The sequence below is a fragment of the Sphaeramia orbicularis genome, chromosome 20 (genome assembly GCF_902148855.1).
Source record: "Sphaeramia orbicularis chromosome 20, fSphaOr1.1, whole genome shotgun sequence".
In the NCBI taxonomy this organism is placed as follows: domain Eukaryota; kingdom Metazoa; phylum Chordata; class Actinopteri; order Kurtiformes; family Apogonidae; genus Sphaeramia; species Sphaeramia orbicularis.
This window is the reverse complement of record NC_043976.1, coordinates 16,541,084-16,568,101: the sequence shown is the minus strand read 5'-3', so window position 1 is coordinate 16,568,101 and position 27,018 is coordinate 16,541,084. Positions and strand designations below refer to the sequence as shown.

The 27,018-nt window shown below is 32.5% G+C and overlaps 1 protein-coding gene across 1 annotated transcript; it reads right to left on the bottom strand.

The window, feature by feature from the left end:
• Positions 1-2,594: 2,594 nt before the first annotated feature.
• On the bottom strand, positions 2,595-13,028 carry LOC115411117 (TNFAIP3-interacting protein 1-like). Its single transcript, XM_030123063.1, has 10 exons — positions 13,012-13,028; positions 9,780-9,862; positions 9,543-9,633; positions 9,217-9,291; positions 9,072-9,137; positions 7,079-7,180; positions 6,866-6,994; positions 6,690-6,767; positions 4,603-4,728; positions 2,595-3,090 (listed from the first exon to the last, which is right to left on the bottom strand). The coding sequence occupies exons 1-10, from the start codon at positions 13,012-13,014 to the stop codon at positions 2,950-2,952; spliced, it is 894 nt and encodes a 297-aa protein (XP_029978923.1). The 5' UTR covers positions 13,015-13,028; the 3' UTR covers positions 2,595-2,949.
• Between the last annotated feature and the right edge of the window lie 13,990 nt (positions 13,029-27,018).

Here is a 27,018-nt window from a genome sequence, read left to right as displayed (position 1 = left end):
ACGAACTGTACTTGAACATAACATGAACAAATATGAACAATATGAAAATTCGTTAGTAAAATAAGTGCAATGTTAACAGTATTAGGCCTCAGTTTATCATTTATACATGTGAATCACAACTTAGAGATCACAGTGGGTCTACAAATACATAAAATATTAAATAACAAGTAGACTATTATTAAAATTCCACATACTTCTCTAAAGACGTTTCAGATATTCACATTTTTTGTAAAAGGCTAGTCTGTAAATGTCAACATTTTTGTGTAATTTTACAGTTTTTTATACTAAAACAAAGAGACAAATTTACAGTTTTTATTATTTAGAGGTTATTATGATAGTCTTTTACTGATTTGATCCACTTTAGACTGAAATGACCTAAAGTGATTTAACATCCTTGACTGTTAATATCCTCTGTAATTTTTGCATTTCACAAATTCATCCCAGGGGCCGGATTGAACCCTTTGGCGGGCCAGATTTGGCCCCCGGGCCGCATGTTTGGCACCTGTGATGTAGATGTTCATAAAAGCTCAGACTGAATTTAAAGGTTACACTGGTCTACAATTTTTTAGAAATAATTTGCTTTAGACATTAAATGTGCTAAATGTTACGTATTTTAATAAGATTAATTGGAAAATAAATGACAAAAGTGCCGGTTTGCTGATGTTTTCAAGGTATATGATTAAGTGTTATTACACATATATATTGGTGAATCAATGTTGTAGAAGATGACAGTGTTTCCATGGTAACTATGAAGCCTCTGAACGTCTAAATGGGTCATATCTGATGACCATGAAAAGTTGACAAACTGTATTTTACACCAATTATTTACATGTTTTGATAAGATTAATGGATAACAAGTATTAAACAGTTTAGATCAGTAGATGGTTTTGGTCTGCAGTGGCTGTTTTTTTTTGTCTTTATTGGTTAAATAAGTTTGAGGCCCCTGGTTTAGAATGTGATACCAGTGATGGAGTTGCTCTGCACTTTCATGTAATGCTTGCCTTCCATGTCAGGAGTCTTCATATGACGTTCAGTGGATTATTTCGATAATAAATGACCAAGTAAAAGGAGAATGTGTCTGGAAAATCTCATTTAAAAACATGCTGTGAGTGTATTTATGCACTCCATAGAACATTTTTTCATTTAAATATTAATTATTTTCGTTTAATTTGATCAAGATCTCCTTCACAACAGAAGACACAACATAAAGCAGGGCTGTCAAACTCATTTAGTTCAGGGGCCGCATTCAGCCTAATATGATCTAAAGTGGGCCGGACCAGTAAAATAATATAAATAATAGGATAAGAACTTTTGAGTAAAAAAAGGAAATTCCGTAATGAAAATGTTTACATCTACGAATTGTACTTGAACATAACATGAACAAATATGAACAATATGAAAATTTGTTAGTAAAATAAGTGCAATGTTAACAGTATTACTCCTCAGTTTATCATTTATGCATGTGAATCACAACTTAGAGATCACAGTGGATCTACAAATACACAAAACATTAAATAACAAGTAGAATATTATTAAAATTCCACATACTTCTCTAAAGACATTTCAGATATTCACATTTTTTGTAAAAGGCTAGTCTGTAAATGTCAACATTTTTGTGTAATTTTACAGTTTTTTATACTAAAACAAAGAGACAAATTTACAGTTTTCATTAATTATAGGTTATTCTGATCGTCTTTTACTGATTTGACCCACTTTAGACTGAAATGACCTAAAGTGATTTTAACATCCTTGACTGTTAATATCTTCAGTGTAATTTTTGCAATTCACAAAGTCATCCCAGGGGCCGGATTGAACCCTTTGGCGGGCCAGATTTGCATGTTTGACACCTGTGACATAAAGCATTTACTTTATAATATAACAAAACAGTTCATTCACTCTGGACATCGATCACACACATAAATAACTAGTATTAACAGTTGTAATAAGTATTAGTGACAGAGCCTATAGAGGTTTACAGTCTCCTGGTTCAATGAGTGTCTTGTCTTTGTTTGGTCCTACTTCATTTTTACTGGATTTGTTGTTGGTTCCACCTTCATTCTGCACCTTAGATCAGGGGTGTCAAACTCCTTTTCTTCCACATTCAGCCCAATTTAACCTGAAGTGGGCCGGACCAGTAAAATAATAGCATGATAACCAATAAATAATGGCAACTCCAAATTGTTTTAGTGCAAAAAATGACATTCAGTTGTGCCAATTTTTACATTTACAAACTATCCAAACAAAAAGAATGTGAATAACCTGAAAAAAATTAAATTTGTCAAGAAATATAAGCACAATTTTATCAATATTATGCCTCAACTTATTTATACATGTGCATTACAGATCAGATCTACAAAGGCACAAAACATTTAATAACAGGCAGAATATTGTTAAAATTGTACTTAATTTACTTTAGACATCTCAGGTTGTTCATATTTGTTCAGGTTATTCACATTTTATTATTAAAGGATAGTTTGTTAATGTAAACATTTTCATAATTTAATGTTTTTCGCCCTAAATCAAAGAGAAAAAAATGGTGTTGTCATTATTTATAGGTTATTATGATATTATTTTTGAGTTTGATGCCCTGACTTGCACTTAGCAAATTCATCCCGCGGGCCGGATTGGAACTTTTGGTGGGCCGGTTTTGGCCCCCAGGCCGCATGTTTGACACCTGTGCCTTAGATAAACATTACCCATGAGTCATAGTGTTTAGACTGTACAACAATTGATAAGTCCCAAACTTGGCTGCTTTTCTCCTTCCTGCTGTACATGAGCTTCACATGCAGTTTGACCACAGAATGGACCGGGGGTCTACTCTAAGACCACCCCCACCGCCTGAGGTCAAACCTGCGGCCGACTGGAACAGAACACTGAACTTTCCCGGAGGTAGTCCTGCCTGATACGTCACACGCCGTCGCACAAAAAAACAGAGGAGGCGGTCGATGTTCACAGTTTGTCTTTGAGCGTGTGTCGTCTCTGGAGGTAGTTGCAGTGCTGGTGGAGCGGCTCAGCGTCGTAGTTCGGACGTTTGTCTCGCTTTGCGCAGGCGCATTCGACAAGCGGCTGCGGTGGCGTCGTCCAAGTGGGCTGTGAAAAAGAAGACACAGTAGTATTAATAAAATACATCTGTACTGTCACAATGAACAATGAACACTGAGAATCAGTTTAGCAGCAAAAAAGACTGTTTAAAAATATCAAATACTGAAAATGTAGGAATAAGCAAAAAGAGACAGGATAAAATATTAAATATACATAAAGTAAAACTACTGAAACGTACAAAAGTTAATTCTATACTACAGATGAGAAATATATACAACAAATGAGGTTATATACGGGTAATATAGACTATATACAGGTAATACAGAGTACATATGAGTAATATAGAATATATACAGGTAATATGAGTAATAACAGGTAATATAGACTATATCAGGTAATACAGAGTATATATGAGTAATATAGAATATATACAGGTAATATAGACTATATACAGGTAATACAGAGTATATATGAGTAATATAGAATATATACAGGTAATATAGAGTACATACGGGTAATATAGGATATATACAGGTAATATAGACTATATACAAGTAATATAGAGTATACATGAGTAATATAGGATATATACGGGTATATAGGATATATATGGGTAATATAGACTATATACAGGTAAAATAGGATATAAAAATGCAGTATAAAATATATACAGGTAATATAGCCTATATACAGGTAATATAGAATATATACGGTAATATAGAATATATACAGGAAATATAGAATATATACGGTTAATATAGAATATATATGGGTAATATAGAATATAAAAATGCAGTATAAAATATAGGCTATATACAGGTAATATAGAATATATACGGGTAATTTAGGATATAAAAATGCAGTATACAATATATACAGGTAATATAGGCTATATACAAGTAATATAGGATATATGCAGGCAATGTAGAGTACATAAAGGTAATATTGGATATATATGAGTAATATAGAATTTAAAAATGCAGTATAGAATATATACAGGTAATATAGGATATATACAGGTAATATAGAGTATACACGTGTAATATAGGATATATACAGGTAATATAGAGGATATACAGGAAATAAAGGCTATATACAGGTAATATAGAGTATATACAGGTAATATAGGATATATATGGCTAATATAGAATATAAAAATGCAGTATAGAATATATACAGGTAATAAAGGATATATACTGGTAATATAGGGTATATAAGCTTAATATAGGATATTAAAATGCAGTATAGAATATATACAAGTAATATAGGATATATACAGGTAATATAGAGTATACACGTGTAATATAGGATATATACAGGTAATATAGAGTATATACAGGTAATATAGGATATATATGGCTAATATAGAATATAAAAATGCAGTATAGAATATATACAGGTAATATAGGATATATACAGGTAATATAGAGTATATAAGCTTAATATAGGATATTAAAATGCAGTATAGAATGTGCACAGGTAATATAGGATATATAGATACATCAAACACTGAAATGATTAGTGTGAATATGCAGAAAAACACAGGATAATATGTCGTACCTCAGATTTAATGATGTGTACTTCATGACGAACTTTCCTAAACTTCTTTTCCAGTTCTAAATACTTCCCCTTCAGCTTCTCCCTGTCTTTTCGCTCCTTTAGGAAGTCTTCCTTATAGACCTCCGCCTGTAAAATGAAATGAGGACATACCAGTGAGAAGTTAGATAGAAAAAAGGAAAACAAATGTCACACAATGTACAGCTATGTCACTGTGGTTCTTTAACAATATTTCACGTCTGAAAAGTGTAGGAAGACGCTGAGTTTATGTTGTTTCTCATCTGTATTATAGAGTTAGCTTTTGTATATTTCAGTCGTTTTAGTAGTGTACGTATATTTAATATTTTATCCTGTAGTTTTGTGCACATGCCTACATTTTTCAGAATTTTGTGTGATATTTTTATAGTCTTTTTTTTGTGCTATGTGTTTTTGCTGCTAAACTGATTTTCATTGTCCCTGTGACAGTGACAATAAAGATCTATCCATATGAAGAATAGGTCAGTTGTTAAATTACTGAAAAATAGAACATATGATTACATACCATCATTAACGATTACTATTGTACTGTTTATTGTTACTATATCTCTAAATAATGTTTTTATATATCTTCTTAAATTGGTGATGTTTTCACACTGTTTGATATTTAGTTCCATTCTGTTCCACAAAACCACTCCACAACATGAAATGCCCATCTTTTTTAACCCATAAAGACCCAAACAGCCACTGGCAACCAAAACCATCTACTGATCTAAAATGTTTAATAACTTTTGATCCACTAATCCTATCATTAGGTTGAAATAATTCAGGTAAAATATGGTTTTCATGGTCATCAGATATGACCATTTGGATGTTCAGAGGCTCCGTAGTTACCGTGGAAACACTGTCATCTTCTACAACATTGATTCACCACTAAAACCTATGGAGTTGGGTCAATGATAGTGGATGGACACACTAGTATTTACATTCAGTTGTTGATTTTGTTGCTGAAAAAGTCACTTTTTCTTCAGTTTTCTTTGTTTTTGTTACAATAACCCTGACTTTAATCTGATCTTTTAAGAACATCTATATCAGGGGTGTCAAACTCATTTTCTTTCAGGGGCCATATTCAGCCCAATTTGATCTCCAGCGGGCCGGAACCAGTAAAATAATAGCATGATAACCTATATATAATGACAACTCCAAATTTTTTAGCGCAAAAAATAACATTAAATGATGAAATTATTTCTACCCAAACAAAAAAAGATGTGAATAACTGGAAAAAAATGAAATTCCTGAAGAAAAATAAGTGCAATTTTATCAATGTTATGCCTCACCTTATGATTTATACATGTGTATGACAGATCGGATCTACCCAGGCACAAAATAGGCAGAATATTGTTAAAATTCCACTTATTTTTCTTCAGGAATTTCATTTTTTTCCAGTTATTCACATCTTTTTTTGTTTCATGCCCTTTACTGTTAATATCTTCAGGGTAATTTTTGCATTTTGCACTTTGTAAATTCATCTTGTGGGCCAGATTGGGACCTTTGGCGGTCGGGTTTTGGCCTCCGGGCCGCATGTTTAACACCTGTGATCAGTAAACTAAATATAGGAAAATGTCTGATTTTCACTGAAAAACCACAAAATGCAGAGGATAATATTAGAATAAAAGATAATGTAGAGGAAAAAAATATTTTGGAACTGCTTCAAAAGTAGCACTGGGTCTTTATGGGTTAAAAATCACCCTTTGGCTGGTTTCTAAAGGCTTTAATTTCTTTGCTGAAAAAGTCACTTTTTCTACAGTTTTCTGTTTCTGATATAATAACCCTCAGCTTTAACCTGAGCTTTTATGAACATCTACATGATCAGTGAATTAAATATAGGCAAATATTTGATTTACACTGGAAAAATGCAAAATACTGAGGATAATATTATAGTAAATGGTGACAAATCACGTTAAAAAAAAGTTAAATAAAGACAAAAAAAAAACATTTTGGAACTGCCACAAAAGTAGCACTGGGTCTCTATGGGTTAAGATGCATTCTAGTGAAATATTGCTTCATATTTCATTTGTGTCTGAAGTCGGATGATGATGATAAACAGCGCTGACCTGATGTTTCCACACATCCTGTAGTGTTTCGCTGCTCATTTCCACAGGCTGACAGCTCTGAAGTGCATCCTCAAGGGCCTGTTTAGATACATTTAAGACGTTACTATAAGTATTATAATAACTGCTTTTTTTTTTTTTTTTACACTTTTGAGGTGTGTTTTTACCGCCACACTCACCTTGTTCAGTCGTGTGATCTCTGCGTGCTGATGCTGTCCTCGTCGGGTCAGAGTTCTGTTCTGCTCTTGTAGTCTCTTCACCTCTCGCTCTGCTTTTACTAACTCACCGTTGATGTCACCGTCTCCCGTCTGAGAGGAGACACATCCATATTTAGTCCAGCACAAAAAGGCTTTTCAGTAAATTGGAAGATAAACTTTAAATGCTGCACTTACCTGTGTGCTGTGTGTTTTCATTTTTAGTGTTTCATATGGTGTGATGTGCTTTTCTCCCTCGTCACATACTTCCTGCGGCAGTAATGCTTTTAAACGACGAACCTGCATTAAATAAAGAGACGTAAACATGACATACAGCTTTTTTTTTTTTTGCATATACACTATAAAGTGCTGTGCAGAACTCTTAGGCCACCCTCAGATTTGTTATTTTTAGAGGGTTGAAATGATTATACATATTTATTTCTCATTCTCTTTACTTCTGATACGAGAAAACACAAAGGAATCTGTGCACAACCTTATAAGACACTCACACACAAATTGACTAAATGTGTTGTAAAGGATAAAATCAGTATGTAGCGTGACCTTTGACCTCATGTCAAAAAGCTGCGCAAACAGTTAGAAACCAATGACATGTTGAATGAAACCTGCTATAAAATATCAGAAAATGAATGTAATCAATCTGAACAAAATGGTTAAAGACACATTAAGTGCAAAAGGAGGTTAGGAGTGGGTCGGTATCCTGCATGTTTTAGATATTTCCGTCTTCCAGCACATCTGGAAGCCATGACATCATTATCAGGCTTCTGCAGAGCTTGATGATGAGCTGATCATTCATTGAACCAGGTGTGATGGAAGAGGGAAACATCTAAAATATGCAGGATACTGGACCTTGAGGACTGGAGTTGCCCGCCAATGCTCTAAATGCTACCACTTTGGTTTATAGAGGCTGTTCTTTCCCTGAAACTTTTGTGTTTCCTGCTGTACATACTTTCACATATATCAGATTGGATCTAAATACAGTAGTAGTAATACAGTAATAATAGTAGTAATAGTACATCTTGCTCTGAACACTTTGGAACACTTTTGCATCTGTCACTGTCACTCTCACACTTATCAAGTCACCTACTGCACACTTGATACTTTATTATTGTTATTATTATTACTTTTTTTTGTCACTTTAACACATTATACATATATATACAGGGTGGGGAAGCAAAATTTACAATATTTTGAGGCAGGGATTGAAAGACAGTGTATGACCAATTAGTTTATTGAAAGTCATGAGAATTTAAATCTTCAAATCATATTTTACTGCATTTCTAACGGTCTTGTTGTCTACCTCAAGTTCAATTGCCATTTTTCTCATGGATTTGGTTGGATCCTTTAGGATTTTGGATTTAGGAGCTTTAATAAAAGCTTTGGTACATTTTTTTGTTGCTTCCTCCACTTCCAGACTTTCTCGTAATAGTTTTGCTCATAGTCATTCTCTTCTTTCCATTATAAACAGTCTTTATGGACACTCCAACTGTTTTTGAAATCTCCTTTGGTGTGACGAGTGCATTCAGCAAATCACACAGTCTTTGACGTTTGCTTTCCTGATTACTTATATGGGCAAAAGTTTCTGAAAAGGTATGGATAATAGTGTTAGGTATGATTATGGCATCAATTTATGTTTGGTTTCAAAACAATTGACGTAGTGCCTGCTGAGAAAAAACAACTAAATGTTCATTGTAAATTTTGCTTCCCCACCCTGTATATATAATCTTTTAGATTTTTCTATTCTATTTGAATGCATATTGTCTTGTGCTGCTGCTGCACATTTGAATTTCCCCCTTGGGGGATCAATACAGTACAGCATATCTTATTTTATCTTATCTTATTTTAAATACAGAGACAAAAACATATGTGTGGTCATTGGAACTTTAATAAAACAAAAATGATGTTCGGCTCAGAATTTTGCACAGTACTGTATAAACTAAGTTCAATAGATGGATGGATGGATGGATGGATGGATGGATGGATGGATGGATGGATGGATAGATAGATAGATAGATAGATAGATAGATAGATAGATAGATAGATAGATAGATAGATAGATAGATAGATAGATAGATAGATAGATAGATAGATAGATAGATAGATAGATAGATAGATAGATAGATCGATCGATCGATCGATCGATCGATCGATCGATCGATCTTGTGTTTCTGACCTTTTCTTTGTAGTATTGTTCCATGGTTCGGTACTCCTTTGCCCATTTCTCATTAATAGAAAGAAGCTGAGTCAGACAGAAAACACATTAAGTACATGGGTTTCTTTTGGAATGAACATTAGTTTCAGTTCTGAAATGTCCTCACCTCTTGTTTTTGCTCCTCCAAGATCAGTATCTGTGCATTCATCCTAAAGTCAGTGTTGGCAGTGGAACCCTCTGACTAAAGCAAAAAATAATAAAAAAAAATGAGGAACTATTTTAATGTGGCATAAATCTAACTGCCTGTGGCTGCATCAGCTCTTTTGCAATCGGACTTTATCTGCGGACTTCCTTTTACATATTTTTGGAAGTTTTGATCGGGTGTGTTTCCAGTAATGCCAAGAACACGGTCATTCCTTTGTGTGACAGTGTGAGAATAATTGTTATTCATTAGGGTGTATCTTCCACTGTTGCATATGTTAGTAAAAGTACCTGTGTGTCTTCCCGCAGATTCTCAGAGTGATAAAGAGCAGCTTCAGGCAGATTGTCTTCAATAAAACGGTCTGGCATAAAGACCTCGTACCTGGTGACAAAGAATTTCCATGAGGGACTGAAGCAAAATGAACCAAAAAAACATGAAAAGTGACAGAAGAGGCAGTAAATCAAAATGACAACTTTGCATAGACAGAATAAATGAAAATAGTAGGAGAGAGAGGTATTGTGCTTCACCTGCTGATACTGGGCAGTGATGGATACAGTCTGTGGGTGAGTTTCTTTCCGCTCTCCATAGGCAGTCTGTCCATTTTCTTGTCCTGTAAAGGCCGTTAAAACAAAGAGGACAATCACATTACCGACCACTGGCCATTTGTGAAACATTCATGAACCCATAAAGACCCAAAAGCATCTGCTGATCTGAAATGTTTAATTACTTCTGACCCACTAATCCTATCAATATGTGTAAATAATTGGTGTAAAATGCAGTTCGTCATCTTTTCGTGGTCATCAGATATGACCCATTTGGACGTTCAGAGGCTCTGTAGTTACCATGGAAACACCGTCATCTTCTACAACATTGATTCACCAGTAAAACCCATTGAGTTGGATCAAGGACAGTGGAAGGAGACACCTGTTTTTACATTCAATTATTAATATCTTCACTAAAAAAGTCAGTTTTTCTTCAGTTTTCTTTGTTTTGTTAAAATAACCCTGACTTTAATCTGAGCTTTTATGAACATCTATATGATCAATAAATTACATATAGAAAAAGACCTGATTTTCACAAAAAAAAAGAACAAAAAAAAAAAAACACAAAAGGCAGAGGATAAAATTAGAATAAATAGTGATAAATCACTTAAGAAAAGATAATATAGAGAAAAATTATTTTGGAACAGGTTCAAAAGTAGCATTGGGTCTTTATGGGTTAAAAATCCGGCTTTGGCTGGTTTCTAAAGGCTTAAATCTACTGTAATCAATAGATTTCAAGTATTTGTCCTGTATGTATCTTCAGGAGTCGATGACTATCTTAACGAAGACTGATGCACTTACAAATATGGATAAATTCAGATCTTTTTTTTTTTTTTTTCGTTTTTGGTATTTCTACTTTGTCAAACCTCTGTGCTCTCTTCACTCCTGCACAAAATTTGTACATGGAGAGAAATTTGTTTCTCTCATTTTACTATTAAGGCACAATTTTAACCATTACAGCAAATTTTAGTGTACTAAGGCTCAGTATTTTCCAAAAAATAATCAGCAACACAAATATTTTTGTTCTTTTTATGTTATTTTAATGTGTTGTACATTAATGTTGTGTAAAAAAAGGTTTACAGTGTTTCATACTGAGGTTCACCCACTCCTAGGCTGGCCATTTTATTATTATTGTTATTATTATTATTATTATTATTATTATTATTATTATTATTATTATTATTATTATTGTTGTTGTTGTTGTTGTTGTTGTTATTATTATGGTGTGGGTTGATGGCACATGTAACAATGATGTCATAACTGATCAACTTGATTACTGGACATCATTACATTAATAATTAAGACGCCCATCTCTAGTTGTAAAGCAGAAAAAAAATCTCTTTACTAAATTGGTATGCTATATAGATTATATCGTCTATTATAAAATATAGCCTGAACAATTTTCAAGGCTGTCTGTGAGAGTTATATCCACAAAAAAATAAAAATAAAAATAAAAAATCCAAAAGATTAAAAATAACTGATTTTTTTTTTTTTTTTTGTATTTTAGAGAACATTTGATTGGAATGGAAAATAAAAACGATACTGTAACTACCTTTACTTTACTGATGCTAAATTGCTGAGTAGTCTGTGACTGACAGCTGACTAATTAATTTACCCACAGAACATGAGCGAGACCAAGTGCAGAGTCATGTGATCACCTACATTCAGTCCATAAACGGACAGAACTGATGCCAATTTATCCTTTTATTAACATTATTACATTGTCTAAACTCTGACAGTTAAATATAGTACAGTTGAATGTGTCCCATATGTGCCTTTTTGTGGAAGTATTAACTTTAATTCTAGTAAAGGGTCAACACTATTTCTATATTAGTCTAATTGAAGCACATGAGCACAAAAAATACCGACTAATATTTTCTAGAATGAAACTTTTAACCACTAGTAAGATAATGACACCTAAAATGACCAGAAAAGTAAATAACACCTTACATGGCTTGTGAGATAATAAACTTAACACGAATAGTCTGATAAAATGAAATAAAATAAAATAAAATGGTTAGTTAGATAAAAAAAAAACCTAATCTCACATTAAAAAAAAAAAAAAATAAAAATAAATAAATAAATAAAAAAAAAAATAAATAAATATATATATATATATATATATATATATATATATATATATATATATATATATATATATATATATATATATATATATATAATTAGTAAGATAATAAAACTTAAAATAATTTGCAAAATATTAAAACCAAAACTTACTTGTATGACAACAAACATAAAATGACTAGAAAAGTAAATAAAACTTCACATGGCTTGTAAGATAATAAACTTAACACGAATAGTCTGATAAAAAAATAAAATAAAATAAAATGACTAGTTAGATAAAAAAAAACAAAAAAAAAACTAATGTCAGAAAAAAAAAAACGTATAAATAATTAGTAAGATAATAAAACTTAAAATAATTAGCAAAATATTAAAACCAAAACTTACTTGTATGATAACAAACATAAAAGGACTAGAAAAGTAAATAAACTTCACATGGCTCATAAGATAATAAACTTAACACGAATAGTCTGATAAAATAAAATGAAATAAAATAAAATAAAATGACTAGTTAGATTAAAAAAACCTTATCTCAGATAAAAATAATTTTTTTAATATATAATTAGTAAGATAAAAAAAAAAAACTTAAAATAATTTGCAAAATATTAAAACCAAAACTTACTTGTATGATAACAAACATAAAAGGACTAGAAAAGTAAATAAAACTTCACATGGCTCGTAAAATAATAAACTTAACACGAATAGTCTGATAAAATAAAATGAAATAAAATAAAATAAAATGACTAGTTAGATAAAAAAAAAAAAACCTAATCTCAGATAAACAAAGCCTAAAATAATTAGTAGGATAGTAAATCTTAAAATAATTAGCAACATATTAAAACCAAAACTTACTTGTATGATAATAAACCTAAAAGGACTAGCAAGATAAAACCTTAAGTGACAAGTAAGATAAAGAAAACGTAAAATGAGTTGCAAGATATTAAAACCTAAACTTACCAGCAAGATAAACAAAGCCTAAAATGACTATTAAAATAATAAAAATTCAAATAAATGAGTAAGATATTAACACCTACAATAACAAGTAAGATAAATAAAACCTAAACTGAGTCGTAAAATAAATAAACCTTTTCATGAACAGCAAGGTGCTGTTAATTCGGAGGTGCCCTGAACTCACCATGTTGCTGTTTCCGTGCAGAATGACGTTTGACACCCACAGCTGCCCTGCGTGCTAAAATATACCGAGGCACCCGCGTGACGTTGTCAAACCGCCATTATCCAATCACCTGCTGGGATTCCCTCTCGCGCCCGTAGTGAAGGAAAGGAAACTCCACGTGATTGATCAACACCGACTCTGAGCGGTAATGAACGTGTGTGTTATGGTACGAACTGATGACTAACACTATCAGTAGCGCTGTAAAACACACAGGAGGAACAGGTTTCATGAGTTGAATTTTGACTTATGTTTCTGTTTTTACTCTTGACCCAGTTGAGGAAAGGAAACAGGGCTTAGTCAGCAATAAAACACACTAAACAGTAACACCCAGGGGACTGCTAGCATATGTAGCTTACACTGCTTTACTTTTCTCCACTGGAAAAAATAACTGAACCCATATAGACCCAGTTCCCAAATGAGTTTTTCTCTCTTTTTTTAACTTTTCTTACGTGATTTATCACCAGTTATTATAATATCATCCTCTGTCTTTTGCATTGCTTCAATAAAAATCAGGTGTGTTCTCATATTTAACCCTTTCATGCACGAATTACGAGAACCTTAATCAAATTTTTTTCTTGAGTGTTTTAGTCCTCTTTAGGCATGAAAAAAAACAATGCGATTGAAATTTTCTTCTGAAAAATAAATAAAAAATAAATAAATAAAATAAAAATCATCCAAAAAAAAAACAAAACATAAAAAAATAATGAAAAAAAAAAAAAATTCTTATGAACCTATTTTTCATGAAGTTGCAAAAATGTCCACTCAGCTGGATGCCATGTGTTTAATTTTTGACACACAGAAACATGTATTTACTGATAAATTGTGTAAAAATTATGGGGAGGGCTTATGATTCTGGGGGTTTATCCTCAAGAGAGATCTACATAATGTTACCAATTCATGTCAGAAAAGATATGTAGTGTCTTAAAACTTTAATAAAGATATGTGTAAAAAAAAAAAAAAAAAATCGAAAAGAACAACAAAATCCATGAATATACAAGAGAACAGCTGTAGAATAGCTGTCCACCGTAGTGACCAGTATACATGAAAGGGTTAATTTACTGATCATGTAGATCAAGGGTGTGGAACTCATGTTAGTTCAGGGGCCACATAAAGCCCAATATGACCTGTAGTGGGCCGGATCATTAAAATAATAACACAATAATACATAAAAAATATCAATTCCAAAATTTGTATGTCTAATTTCTGTTTTAGAGTGAAAAAAAAGTAAGCTTATATTATTAATTTTTTTCCATCTACAAGCTATCCTTTAAGAAAATGTGGAAAAACATGAACAAACCATGACTAAAATGAAATTTATTAAGAAAAAAAAGTGTCATTTTAACAATTTCTGCCATTATTTGGCCTCAGCTTCTATTTTTACATGTTCATTGCAATGTACAGATCACAGTGGATCTACAAATACACAAAACATTTAATAACAGACAGAATATTGGTACAATTACTCTTAAATCTCTTAAGACATTTCAGGTTCATATTCGTTCAGGTTTTTCACATTTTTTTAAAAGCTAGTCTGTAAATGTTAGCATTTTTGTGTAAGTTAACTTTTTTTTACACTAAAACAAAGAGAAAAATATGTGTTTTTTGAACTAAATTTATTTTGACATCCTTCATTGTTAATATCTTCAGTTTAATTTTTTATTTCAGTAATTCATCCCGCGGTACAGATTGGACCCTTTGGTGGGCTGGTTTTGGCCCCCGGGCTGCATGTTTGACACCCCTGATGTAGATGTTCATAAAAGCTCAAATTAAAATTAAATGTCATAATATCCGAAACAGAGAGCAGTGAAGAAAACATGACTTTTTCAACAAAATTTATCATTAACTGAACACAAACCTAGTGTTTCCATACAGTGTCATTTATCAGACTCTATGGGTTTTACTAGTGAATCAGTGTTGTAGAAGATGATGGTGTTTCCATGGTAACTACATCCAAACGTGTCATATCTGATGACCATGAAAAGATGACAAACCGCATTTTACACCAGTTATTTAAACGGATTGATAGGATTAATGGATGAGAAATTATTAAACATTTTATATTGGGAGATGATTTTGGTTGCCAGTGGTTGTTTGGGTCTTTATGGGTTAAGTTTATGTTTTTCAACCTTGGGGTCGGGACCCCATGTGGGGTCGCCTGGAATTCGAATGTTGTAGTAATTGATAAAAATGAAAAAAAACAAAACAAAACATACTGATAAAAATATATGGTGAGTTGACAGAGACAATCCCAATCCATAAAAGACATGACAGACTCTGAAACTGAAGCACTGTGGTTCTGTTTATCTGTCAAATGTTCATTGTGGTTGGTTTAAGCTGCTGCAGCTCTTTCATAATTCATAGTTTGAGTTCTTGTTTGTTCAGTATTAATTGTCAGCCTTGTAAATCCAAGCTGGACTGACTGTACATATCCTGACCAAGGAAAATAGAATTCTCGCTTTGTGCAGTAATCTACACCTGGCTTTTCTGCCTCTGTCCATAATAATATACATTATATAGACTAAATGTGTCTAAAATTAACATTAACATTATTTGCAACATAGTATAGCAAACTATTACATGATCAAAAACAAATAAATTTTAGCAACAAAAAAAAAGGCTCAGTTTTGAATGTCTGGGGTCGCCAGAAATTTATGATGTTAAAATGGGGTCATGAGACAAAAAAGGTTGGGAACCACTGGGTTAAATCAGTGTATTTTCTGCTGTATAAGTGAACGAGTTCAGGCTGGGAAATGTAAAAACAAAACGTTTGAAGAACATGTCTACCTGCTATTTCCGTGCAAAGCTAGCTGAAACTATTCTAAGTTCAGATAAAATAAACTATACATATTCCAAGTACATTCCTGTATTAGCAACACAAGCTACTCCAAATATTATAGCGTGTCTAGATGTAGCTTTTATGCTGGGGGGAGCTGACTTTTGGGAAAAGCAGTTAGTCTATATTTTATAAGTACTGACATACAAATTAATTGGTCAAACATGATATTTTGGTGTATTCCGATTACAACTGTTTGAATTGTGATTGTTATTATTTTACATATTTAGTTGATGTAATAGATTACAAGTGATACGATGATATCCTGGACTTCATCACTGTCAATACCGAGGGAGGGACATGAAAAGGGGGGGTGTTTTTAAAATCCACATCCCTGAGGGGCAACATCCCATGTCCCCCAGCACAGATATTTGTTGTGTATTCATGCAATCTGTACCGCATTTGTCCACCAGTCACTGCCTAAGCATTCAACGTGATTGTAAGGCTATTGTATTCCAAAATTACTAATATCTCCCAAAATATTGGTCGTATCAACTTGCTGTTTTTGCTAGTCTATTCCTTGACCAAAAATACATAAGTATACCAACCTGCAGAAGTCAGCTCTTTCCACATATTGTGTGATGCTTGAGACAGACACACACACAAACACATTCACAGAGTCCACTTCCGTTTTAAAACATAAGATGACTCTGTTTCTCTGTTGTGTTGCCTGTGCCATCTTTTGCATTTTTACAGGGTTCCCGCGGGGTCTTAAAAAGTCGTAAAAGTCTTGAATTTACAAATCTGTATATAATAATTTGATATGTGAGGGCTTAAGTTGTGTTGCCATAAAGTTGTTGACAGTATTGTGTTTAAATGTGTCTGTTAAATGTCCAAACTGTAAAGAAAGTAACATTAATCTACACAGTTCCACCCGCACCAACCCGACAATTTACATTGAAAAATTCATGGGAAGGAATGCTTGTTGGACCAAAAAAGAGTTTGTTCGAGATGCTCTTTGGAAAAAGGGATTCATAAAATAGATACCAAACTGGAAGAAAACTCCAAGACACTCTCTTGAAAAATTAAAATGCCCTTATTAACATGGCACGGTCATATCTAGACCTAAAAAACACTTCCTGATGAAGACTTGAAGCCGAAACGCGTGTGTTTTTGAGGTCTAGATATGACCATGCCATGTTAATAAAGGCATTTTAATGTTTAAAGATAGTGCCTTGGAGTTTTCTTTCAGTTTGGTATCTAATTTATATTGAAATTAGGAACTAATTATTGCTAACTTTGCAGCCCCCAGTGACAAATGACTCTGAACAATGGGAATCAAGGCATTGGAGTAAATAAATACAAATTCATGACTCCTAGCATTTTGGAAAATTTGCCAGTGTGGCTGTGAAATGGGCATTAAATTCTATTCTAAGTCATCTTAAAAAGGTCTTAAGAAGTCTTAAACTGAACTTGTACAACGCTGTAGGAACCCTGTTTTTATCTTAATATGTTTTTTGTTTAGTCTCAGCCATTCTTCAGTGTTGTTTTTCTCTGATTAGATCTCTTACTTGTAGTGATGGGAAAATCATTTGAAGGTTGTATTAGTCACTTGAGCCAGAATTGTCCGATGACTGCTGAAAGGGCGAATTTGAAGAAGATAACTGGCACTGTAGCGGATCCTCCCAAATGAATCCCCTCTTGAATCTGAATCAGAGGACTTTCATTGCGGTAGATCATGTCACATATAGATTTTGCTCAATCAGTCTTTTTCCTCCCTTCAAATCAACTCCTTACTGTAATTTCTGGGACTTTTGGCAGCCTCTATAGGAGTGTGTGTTGTAATTAGGTTGTAAAAGTTGCAGGTAGTTTGTGGATCTGAGTAAATGGACTCACAGATGCTTGAGTCGTGAGTCAGTTTAGGGATTCAGGTAAAAGATCTGAGTAAGGATTCACTTGGCGATCTCTAAAGACTGATCTCATGAAATCGCATTGTTCGTCACGCCAGTTTTTATGGCATCTGGCATGCTATACGTACATATTTTTGTCCTTTTGCGTGTTATTCGATACCATTTGATCGCGTGTCAATTTATGCCAAGATCTGCGGTTCACCTAACCCTCAGTGCGTGGTATTTGACGTGGCGTGAACATACAGGTGGAAAGTTTAAAATGCGTATAGATAACATGCCAATTAACGCCAATCAGAGGTGGCAAAAGTACTCACATTCTGTACTTAAGTAGAAGTACAGCTACTTGAGTGATAAAATACTCTTGTAAAAGTAGAAGTACTGATTCAACTCCTTTACTTAAGTAAAACTAAAAAAGTACAACTTCTCAATTGTAATCACATACAAAGTAAAAAGTAAAACTGCATTTTTTGCCATGAATGAAACAATACTAATTTAACAAAATCATATAGAGAATCATATAAGAATTTTCACAGGTGCAGGTAAAATTAAATGAAATGCAAGTGGGTAGCTGGCAAGGAAGTGAAAAAATACAAAAAAGATTCATGGATGAAAATAATTTTCAGGACATTTAATGATGATGATCATCTAATTTCACTGTGGTTGATCCACAGCCGGTTTCTTCTATTTTGAAGTGAGCGTCATCTCTGTTCATTTATGGTTAAAGACGTGATTGAGCAGCACATATTAGAGAGTTCTTGATAGCGTGTGTTTTAGCCAAAAATAAAGCCCTTAAAATTGAGTTACTGTGTAGACCAGGGGTGTCAAACATACGGCCCGGGGGCCAAATGTGGCCCGCCAAAGGGTCCAGTTTGGCCCCTTGGATGTTTTGCCAAGTGCAAAAATTCCACAGTCTTGAATTAAATTAAGCAAAAAAAAAAAAAAAATTAGCTTGAATTAAGGAAAAAATCTTGAATTAAGCCAAAAAAAATCTCAAATTTAGCAAAAAATCAATTAATTCAATTAAGTTAAAAAAAATTCTTGAATTAAGCCAAAAAAAAATCTTCAATTAAGAAAAAAAAAAACTTGAATTAAGCCAAAAAAAAAAATCTAGAATTAACAACTTACATTTTTTTTTCTTTGTTTTAGTGCAAAAAATAACACTACATTATGAAAATATTTACATTTACAAACTATCCTATAACACTAAAATGTGAATAACCTGAACAAATATGAACAACCTGAAATGTCTAAAGAAAATGAAGCACAATTTGAACAATTTTTCTGCCTGTTCCTCAGTGTTTAGTGTCTTTGTAGATCTGATCCATAATGCACATGTAGAAATGATAAGTTGAGGAATAATATTGTTAAAATTGCACTAAATTTTCATATGTTTTTTAATTTAAATTTCAGTTTTTTCAGGGTTTTTTTTTTTTTTTTTTTGATAGTTTATAAAGGTAAGTATTTTCATAATTTAATGTTTTGTTATGTTTTTTTTACACTAAAACAAAGACAAAAATTTGGAGTTATCATTATTTATAGGTTATTCTGTTATTATTTATCTGGTCCGGCCCACTGCAGATCAAATTTAGCTGAATATGGCCCCTGAACTAAAATGAGTTTGACACCCCTGGTGTAGACAGTGCGTCGTGGGTCGGGTCATGGTATTCAGCTTTGCGGGTATGGGCGGAAAAGTTTGGAAAAAGTGGATCCATACAGGACTCTGGTACTGACCTCCACCACACTGACTTTCCCTCTGGAGCGACATATTTTTTGTACTGTCACATCAGTTTAGTTTGAAAAAGTAATGAGCCTTTTCTAACTATGTAAGGAGTATAAAGTACAGATATTTATGCAAAAATGTAGGGAGTAAATGTAAAAAGCTGCCAGAAAAATAAATACTCAAGTAAAGTACTGATGCCCAAAAAAAAATCTACTTAAGTACAGTAGTGAATTACTTATACTTCGTTACTTCCCACCTCTGACGCCAATTAAAAGTGCCATGTATATTTATGCAATTTCATGAGATCATGCATTTACTTGGTTTTTGTCTTGTTTCTTTTTTGTCATTCTTGTTAACTTGTTTTAAATTTTTTCATCTTGTTGCATTATTTTTGAGTACTGTTTCACCTGTTTATCCTTAAAAATGTACATTTTTGTTTCATAGACGTAAGAAAAAGCTTGTGGGAATACAACAAAGAAGAACTTTATCCTTATTGTAGCCCGCACTATGAATGACACCCAGTTGACTAAGGTCACTCTAACCTCAACTAGCAGATAAGTTTTTTGTTGCTCAGCAAACCATGATGTATTTTGGGTGTAACATGTTTTGTGCTGAAATACTGATGTTTTTCTTCTCTCCCACAGTCCTTTTGTTGTGTGATTCTGTGAACTGCTTTAACCTATAAAGACCGTCGACCAAAACCATCTGCTGATCTAAACTATTTAACACCTGTTGATCCACTAATCCGATCAATACATGTAGATAACTGGTGTAAAATACAGTTTGTCATCTTTTCATAGTCATCAGATATGACCCATTTGGACGTTCAGAGGCTCCGTAGTTACCGTCAAATAGGGATGTAATGCTATGAAAATTTCATATCACGGTTATTGTGACCAAAATTATCACGGTTATCATTATAATCGCGATATTATTGAAATTGTGCTCAAAATGTTCAAAAAAGTACTAATACACATACTGAAATAATTTAACCAAGTTGTATTTTGAAAAAAAACAAACAAACAAATAAAATAATTGGCACAATGTACCTTCTGTTGGCAGAAACATTCAAATATTAACCCCTGAGCCTATGTTGTCCGTTTTTCAGAATTTTTGATTTTGCCTTTATATACTATATAAACAAATGTTTACTATACCCATGTTTGGTATCTTTTTTTTTCAGCACAACTTCATCTATATCATCTGTCAATTATTTTTTCACTTTAACCTACTATATAAACATAAAAAAATATAAAATCCGATTTGAAAAATTTATATAATTTATTGCATAAATAACACAAAGATGCTTCACAAATCTTTTCAGAGACTTTAACAGTGAATATTGGTTCCAACTATTAAGTATAGAAAATTAAAATTGTAATAAATTCAAACTATACTCAAATATTTGACATAAAAGTAGATCTTTACATAGGGTTTTTTCCCCTAAAAGTGCGGTAATCAAACACGGTTATCATGATAATTAGAATTTAAACGGTAATACTAACTGTCTGCAATTGTACCGCGGTTTATCATTATACCGGTAATCGTTACATCCCTACCGTCGAAACTCTGTCATCTTCTACAACATCGATTCACCAGTAAAACCAATGGAGTTGGATCAATGACAGTGGATGGAGACATTGATTTTATGTTCAGTTAATGATAGATTTTGCTGAAAAAGTCAGCTTTTCTTCCGTTTTCTCTGTTTCTCATATAATAACTGTTAAATTTACTTTGAGCTTTTTTTGGAATATCAACATGACCAGTAATTAAATATAGGAAAATATATTATTTTCACTGAAAAAACACAACATACAGAGGATAATATTACAATAAATGGTGGTAAATCACTTACGAAAAGTTGAATATAGAGAAAATTTCACTTGGAAACTGCCACAAAAGTCACACTGGGTCTTGATGGGTTAATAAACAGATGCGGACTTCCAGATTCCTGATTTCTTCACCAACATCAAGTATTTTACGTCATTTTTGCATGTTATCTTGTCACTTGTCACTGTCTTTTTTGTCATTTTCTTCATAATTTTGATGAGGTTTTCATCTTGTTATACTGTTTTTATTTTGTCTTTATTTGTTTACACCTTGTTATTTTATTTTTGGAATTTCAGCGTTTACATATTTTATGTCTCGTTGTATCTCTTATATGGTTTTACTGTTGCTTCATTTTCTTCTTGTTTTGTCTTATAACATTTATTTTTTTCACTGATTTTACATGTTTTTTTTGTCTTGTTATATTTACCTGGTTGTGTGTTTTACATGGTTTTGGACTTTTAGGTCTTTTAGGTCATTTTCATTTAAATGATTTATTATTATTATTATTATTATTATTATTATTATTATTATTATTAATGATAATAATAATAATAATAATAATAATAATAATAATAATAATAATAATAATAATAATAATGGATTAGATTTCTATAGCGCTTTCCAAGGCACCCAAAGCACTTTACATTATTGATCCATTATTCATTCACTCTCACATTTACATATTTTTATCTTGTTGCACCATTTATTTATTTTGTTTTGCTGTTTAAATATACTTACTTTTGACATGTGTGTGTTTGTTCCATAAATTTAATGTGAAGTATAGTGAAGGGAAGTGGCGCAGTGACACACAACAGTCAATATTAGTCTAATATAGGTATAAACTAAAGTATTGAGTGTGTAAGGATAAAGTGCAGCAAGGCAAATTAAAACGTTTTCACACAACTAAGTAGTCTTCAGATGCCTATAAACAATACTTTAGCACCATGATGAAGTATTTGTCCTTAAGTTTTTTCCATCTCTGTCAGTTTAGTCCAAGGGTGTCAAACTCATTTTAGTTCAGGGGCCACATTCAGCTACATATGATCTGAAGTGGGCCAAACCAGTAAAATAATAACAAAATAATATATAAATAATATCAACTCCAAACTTTCCTCTGTTTTAGAGCGAAGAAAGCAGATTTACATTATGTAAAGGTTTACATTTACCAGCTATCCTTTCAAAATATGTGAATAACATGAACAAACTGAAAAAACAAGTGTAATTTTAACAATATTCTGCCTCAGTTTATCATTTACACATGTACATTATAACTTACAGATCACATTGGATCTACAAATACACTGAACATTTAATAACAGACAGAATCTTGTTAAAATTGTACTTAACTTCTCTTAAGACATTTCAGGTTGTTCATATTTGTTCAGGTTATTCACATTTTTTGCAAAATTATAATTTGGTTTAGTGTGAATACATGAAAATATTTACATTTACAAAGAGAAAAATTTGGAGTTGTCATTATTTCTATGTTATTATGATAGTATTTTACTGGTCTGACCCACTTGGTCTGAATGTGGAACCTGAACTAAAAGGACTGTTAATATCTTAGCGTAATTTTTGCATTTCACAAATTCATCCCAAGGGCCGGACTGGAGCCTTTGGCGGGCCGGATTTGGCCCCCGGGCCGCATGTTTGACACCTGTGGTTTAGACTAAATAGAACATCTGCAGTGTCAAACACACAAATATGAAGTTAATGGATGGTTTTTACGTCATTGGCTCCTAAAAATAATAAGATTGATGCTTCAGTTTCTTGCTACAAATAAATTAAAACTCAAATAAATACATTTCAAACCAAGTCAAAGTAAAATAAAGCTTAGGATTGTCATTTTGTAAGAGTCTGGTTTAGATCAGCTCTAAATATAAAGTGTCATGACATAACTTTTGTTATAATATGACACTATATAGATAAAATTTGACTGATTTTACACAGTGAGTATAATGCAGGTGCTGATGAAAACACGAAACTGTCAAAAACCTCCTGATCGCCCTCGGTGGTTGGGGAAAAAATCACACAATCACTCATCAATTGGACTTATCGTCTGACACAACCAACAGAGTGTCGGTTCTCAAAGGTACTGAGTCAGAGCGTCTTGTTTCAGGGAAGGAAGAGAAGGGAAAATACGCCACAGCTCCTCCTCCTCCTCTTCCTCCTCCTCCTCCTCCTCCTCCTCCTCCTCCTCTTGTAGAGCCCATCCTACTCTCACTACAGGGGATTCAACTGCTTAAATCTCCTCATCTTTCTCATAAAACCCATATTTGTCTTTTGTCTATTTCACATTTTAAAACCATGCATCACCAGTTCAAACCAGACTAGTGGATCTTCTTCCCAATGGGGTATTTTATTATAATCAAGAAGGAAAATACTTTAATGTGACTGCCTGACTGACACCAGAACAATGTATTTTATTACTTACTTTTTTTTTTTTTTACACTTCCGTATGGTCTTTTTTTTTTTTTTTTCTTTTTTGGAAGTTTCCACTTCCTTGTGTCTTAGCAGATGTCAGGGAGGTTTCAGCAAAACACTGGGATCTCCCACTTCACCCAGAGGGCTATTTGATCCTCATGAAGAAAAAAACATCTCTTCTGTCTATAAATTGCTTTATTTTTTTATAAATAGACCTGCCTCTACACTTAGAGTCCACAGACTCTGTAGAGCACAGGTGTCAAACATGCAGCCCGGGGGCCAAATCTGGCCCGCCAAAGGCTCCAGTCCGGCCCTGGGGATGAATTTGTGAAATGCAAAAATTACACTAAGAAATTAACAATCCTTTTAGTTCAGGTTCCACATACAGACCAATTCAATCTCAAGTGGGCAGGATCAGTAAAATACTATCATAATAACATATAAATAATGACAACTCCAAATTTTTCTCTTTGTAAATGTAAATATTTTTCATGTATTTCCACTAAAACAATGTATAATTTCGCAAAAAATGTAAATAACCTGAACAAATATGAACAACCTGAAATGTCTTAAGAGAAATAAGTACCATTTTAACAATATTCAGTCTGTTATTAAATGTTTTGTGTGTTTGTAGATCCACTGTGATCTGTAAGTTATAATGTACACGTGTAAATGATAAACTGAGGCAGAATATTGTTAAAATTACACTTATTTTGTCAGTTTGTTCATGTTATTCACATCTTTTGAAAGAATAGTTTGTAGATGTAAACCTTTTCATGATGTAAATGTACTTTTTTTGCTCTAAAACATAGAGGAAAGTTTGGAGTTGACATTATTTTGTTATTATTTTGTTATTATTTTACTGGTTCGGCCCACTTCAGATCAAATTTAGCTGAATGTGAACCCGGAATTAAAATGAGTTTGACACCCCTGCTGTAGAGAGTTTTCAAAAACACCTCCTGTTAAAGCAGGCTTTTTAATTTCCCAACTGACTCAGGGCTGCTATAAACTGATGGCACTTTATGTATTTATTGTATTTTTTTAATTGTATTTTATTGTGTTTTAATGGTATTTTAATTGTTTTTTATTTGTACTGTTTCTTTGTACTTCGCACTGTAAAGCACTTTTTGACTGTCAGCGAAAAGTGCTCTATAAATAAAACGTACTTATACATGGTCTGCTGCAAATATCACGAGAGTCAGTATGTAACGAAACAAATATTCCTCTTCCTAAAACAGGACAAATTCGTTACCACAACTTGAGTACATAATGGACCTTGGCTGCACTGAAACATGTCATAATCTGTGATATATGCATGAAATCCTCCCTTCTCAACAATTACTTTATGATCCTTATGCTTATGTAAAGTATAATAAACTCATAAAGCGCCTGAATACAAGCTCACTGTATTATATTCTATTTACAGGAACAAGATGACATTTAGAATCAGTGTGTGCCATTTCAGTACATTTAGCCTTTGTCATGTGGCTCAAAAGCATGCAAGCCTGCAAGCGAAATAACATAAATATTGAAACCTAAAAGTAGGACTCATTAGGGATGCTTTGGATAATGTGATCACTTTATGTAAAGGGTGAGAAAACATCCACAAAGTTCAGTGACTCGACCAGTTTATTCTTTCCTAAAGTTGGAATAATCTTGTTTTCGGGGACATTCCTCTTTTTATTCTTATTTATACTAATCAGTACTTTTGACCAGGTGTCATGATTATATACTGAGTCCTAGTTACACTTTATTTATCCAGAATAAATCACATTGTCACTATCATTTCATGAGAAGACGTAAAAAACATTGTATTCCAACTTTATGGGCCACACTGTTTAGCTATTAGACTAATTATAACAAAGCAGATGGTCCTGTTTTACCCCTCATTACAATAACACCTCTGATTATCTGTAGTGTGGATGTTGTTAGCAGATTTTTATTGTAAATAGATATATTTCAATATTTTTGTAGAAACGTTTACTTGTTTGAGAACTTTGCTAAATTTGGTGTCTTCAGAACTACCTGATTAGATGAAATCAGATTAAATTAGATAGAATTTTATTGATCCTTTGGGCAGAGCCCTCAGAAAATGGAGGTTCTAAAAGCAGTCCAACACTGGATATACACACAAGAAATACCACAAGAAAATAGCAAAACAGTAGCATTTTTTTTTTTTTTTTTAATTATTTTTTTTTATTAGAATTGCCCTCATGTGATGTTGTCTCTTTTTAATGTTTTTAATGTTGAATATTTAATTTTACCCTGTTTTGGTTATGAATTTATATTGACATACATGATGCTGTTTTATTCCACTCCTTCATTTTGCATTTGACACCATCATGTTATGTTATTTCTGCCCTCTCCATTTTTGTGTTTGCTGTACTTATCTCTTTTATTGTGTTGTTTGCTATGTTTTTATTCTGCTGTTGTGCACTATTGCATTGTCTGTCAAAGCACTTTGTAAACTCAGTTTTTAAAGGTGCTATATAAATAAAGTTATTATTATTATTATTATTATTATTATTATTATTATTATTATTATTAATGCAGCAGTATTGGAAAAAAAGCAGGCAATTGCACATTGTAAAATACAAATAGAAACAAATAAGTAACAAGGTGGTAATAATAAAGTAATAACAAGTGGTGCCAGGCACAGCAAACCCCGCCCCTCACATGTATTGTAGCTTATTTCGGCATCGATCCAACTGATGTCATCATGTCTATGTGCTGATGTCAGCATGTCAGTAAGTTGAAACAAAATTGATGTTTTTATAGACATTTGAAACGTCGCCCATTATAAGAAAATGGGAGAAGAAAAAAGATTTTAAAAATTCATTAAAAAATTTACCTTTGACCTACTTTTCCCAAAATGTAATCACATCTATTCTGGGTCAGTGGTGATGTATAAACCCAATTTGGTTTGAATTCAACCAATAGTTTTGCTGCTACACGTGAAATTTTGCCCATTGTAAGTAAATAGGGAAAAAAAAAAGATTTTAAAAAATTCATAAAAATTTAAACTTACAGTTATGGGAACCTTATATGAACATCATGGTATCGGGAAAATAGGGACATGTCATACAAATTAAAATTGTTTAATTTTATTTAAATTTTTTAAATTATCATGATTGCTGTATTTTAATATTATTATTATTACTATTATTTTTTTTTTTCAACATATGTACAGTTTCATCAGTGTGTATATATATATATATATATATATATATATATATATATATATATATATATATATATATATATATATAAAAAATTTGGTGCAAGTCTACATGGTGTAAATGGGTGTGTGT

What these genes read in the sequence shown, in the direction of transcription:
- LOC115411117 (XM_030123063.1), bottom strand. An exon ending in TGGAGGAGCAAAAACAAGAG is followed by an intron (nt 9,138 to 9,216) that starts GTGAGGACATTT and finishes TGTCTGACTCAG; the next exon opens with CTTCTTTCTATTAATGAGAA. An exon ending in AGGATGTGTGGAAACATCAG is followed by an intron (nt 4,729 to 6,689) that starts GTCAGCGCTGTT and finishes TTCATTTTACAG; the next exon opens with GCGGAGGTCTATAAGGAAGA.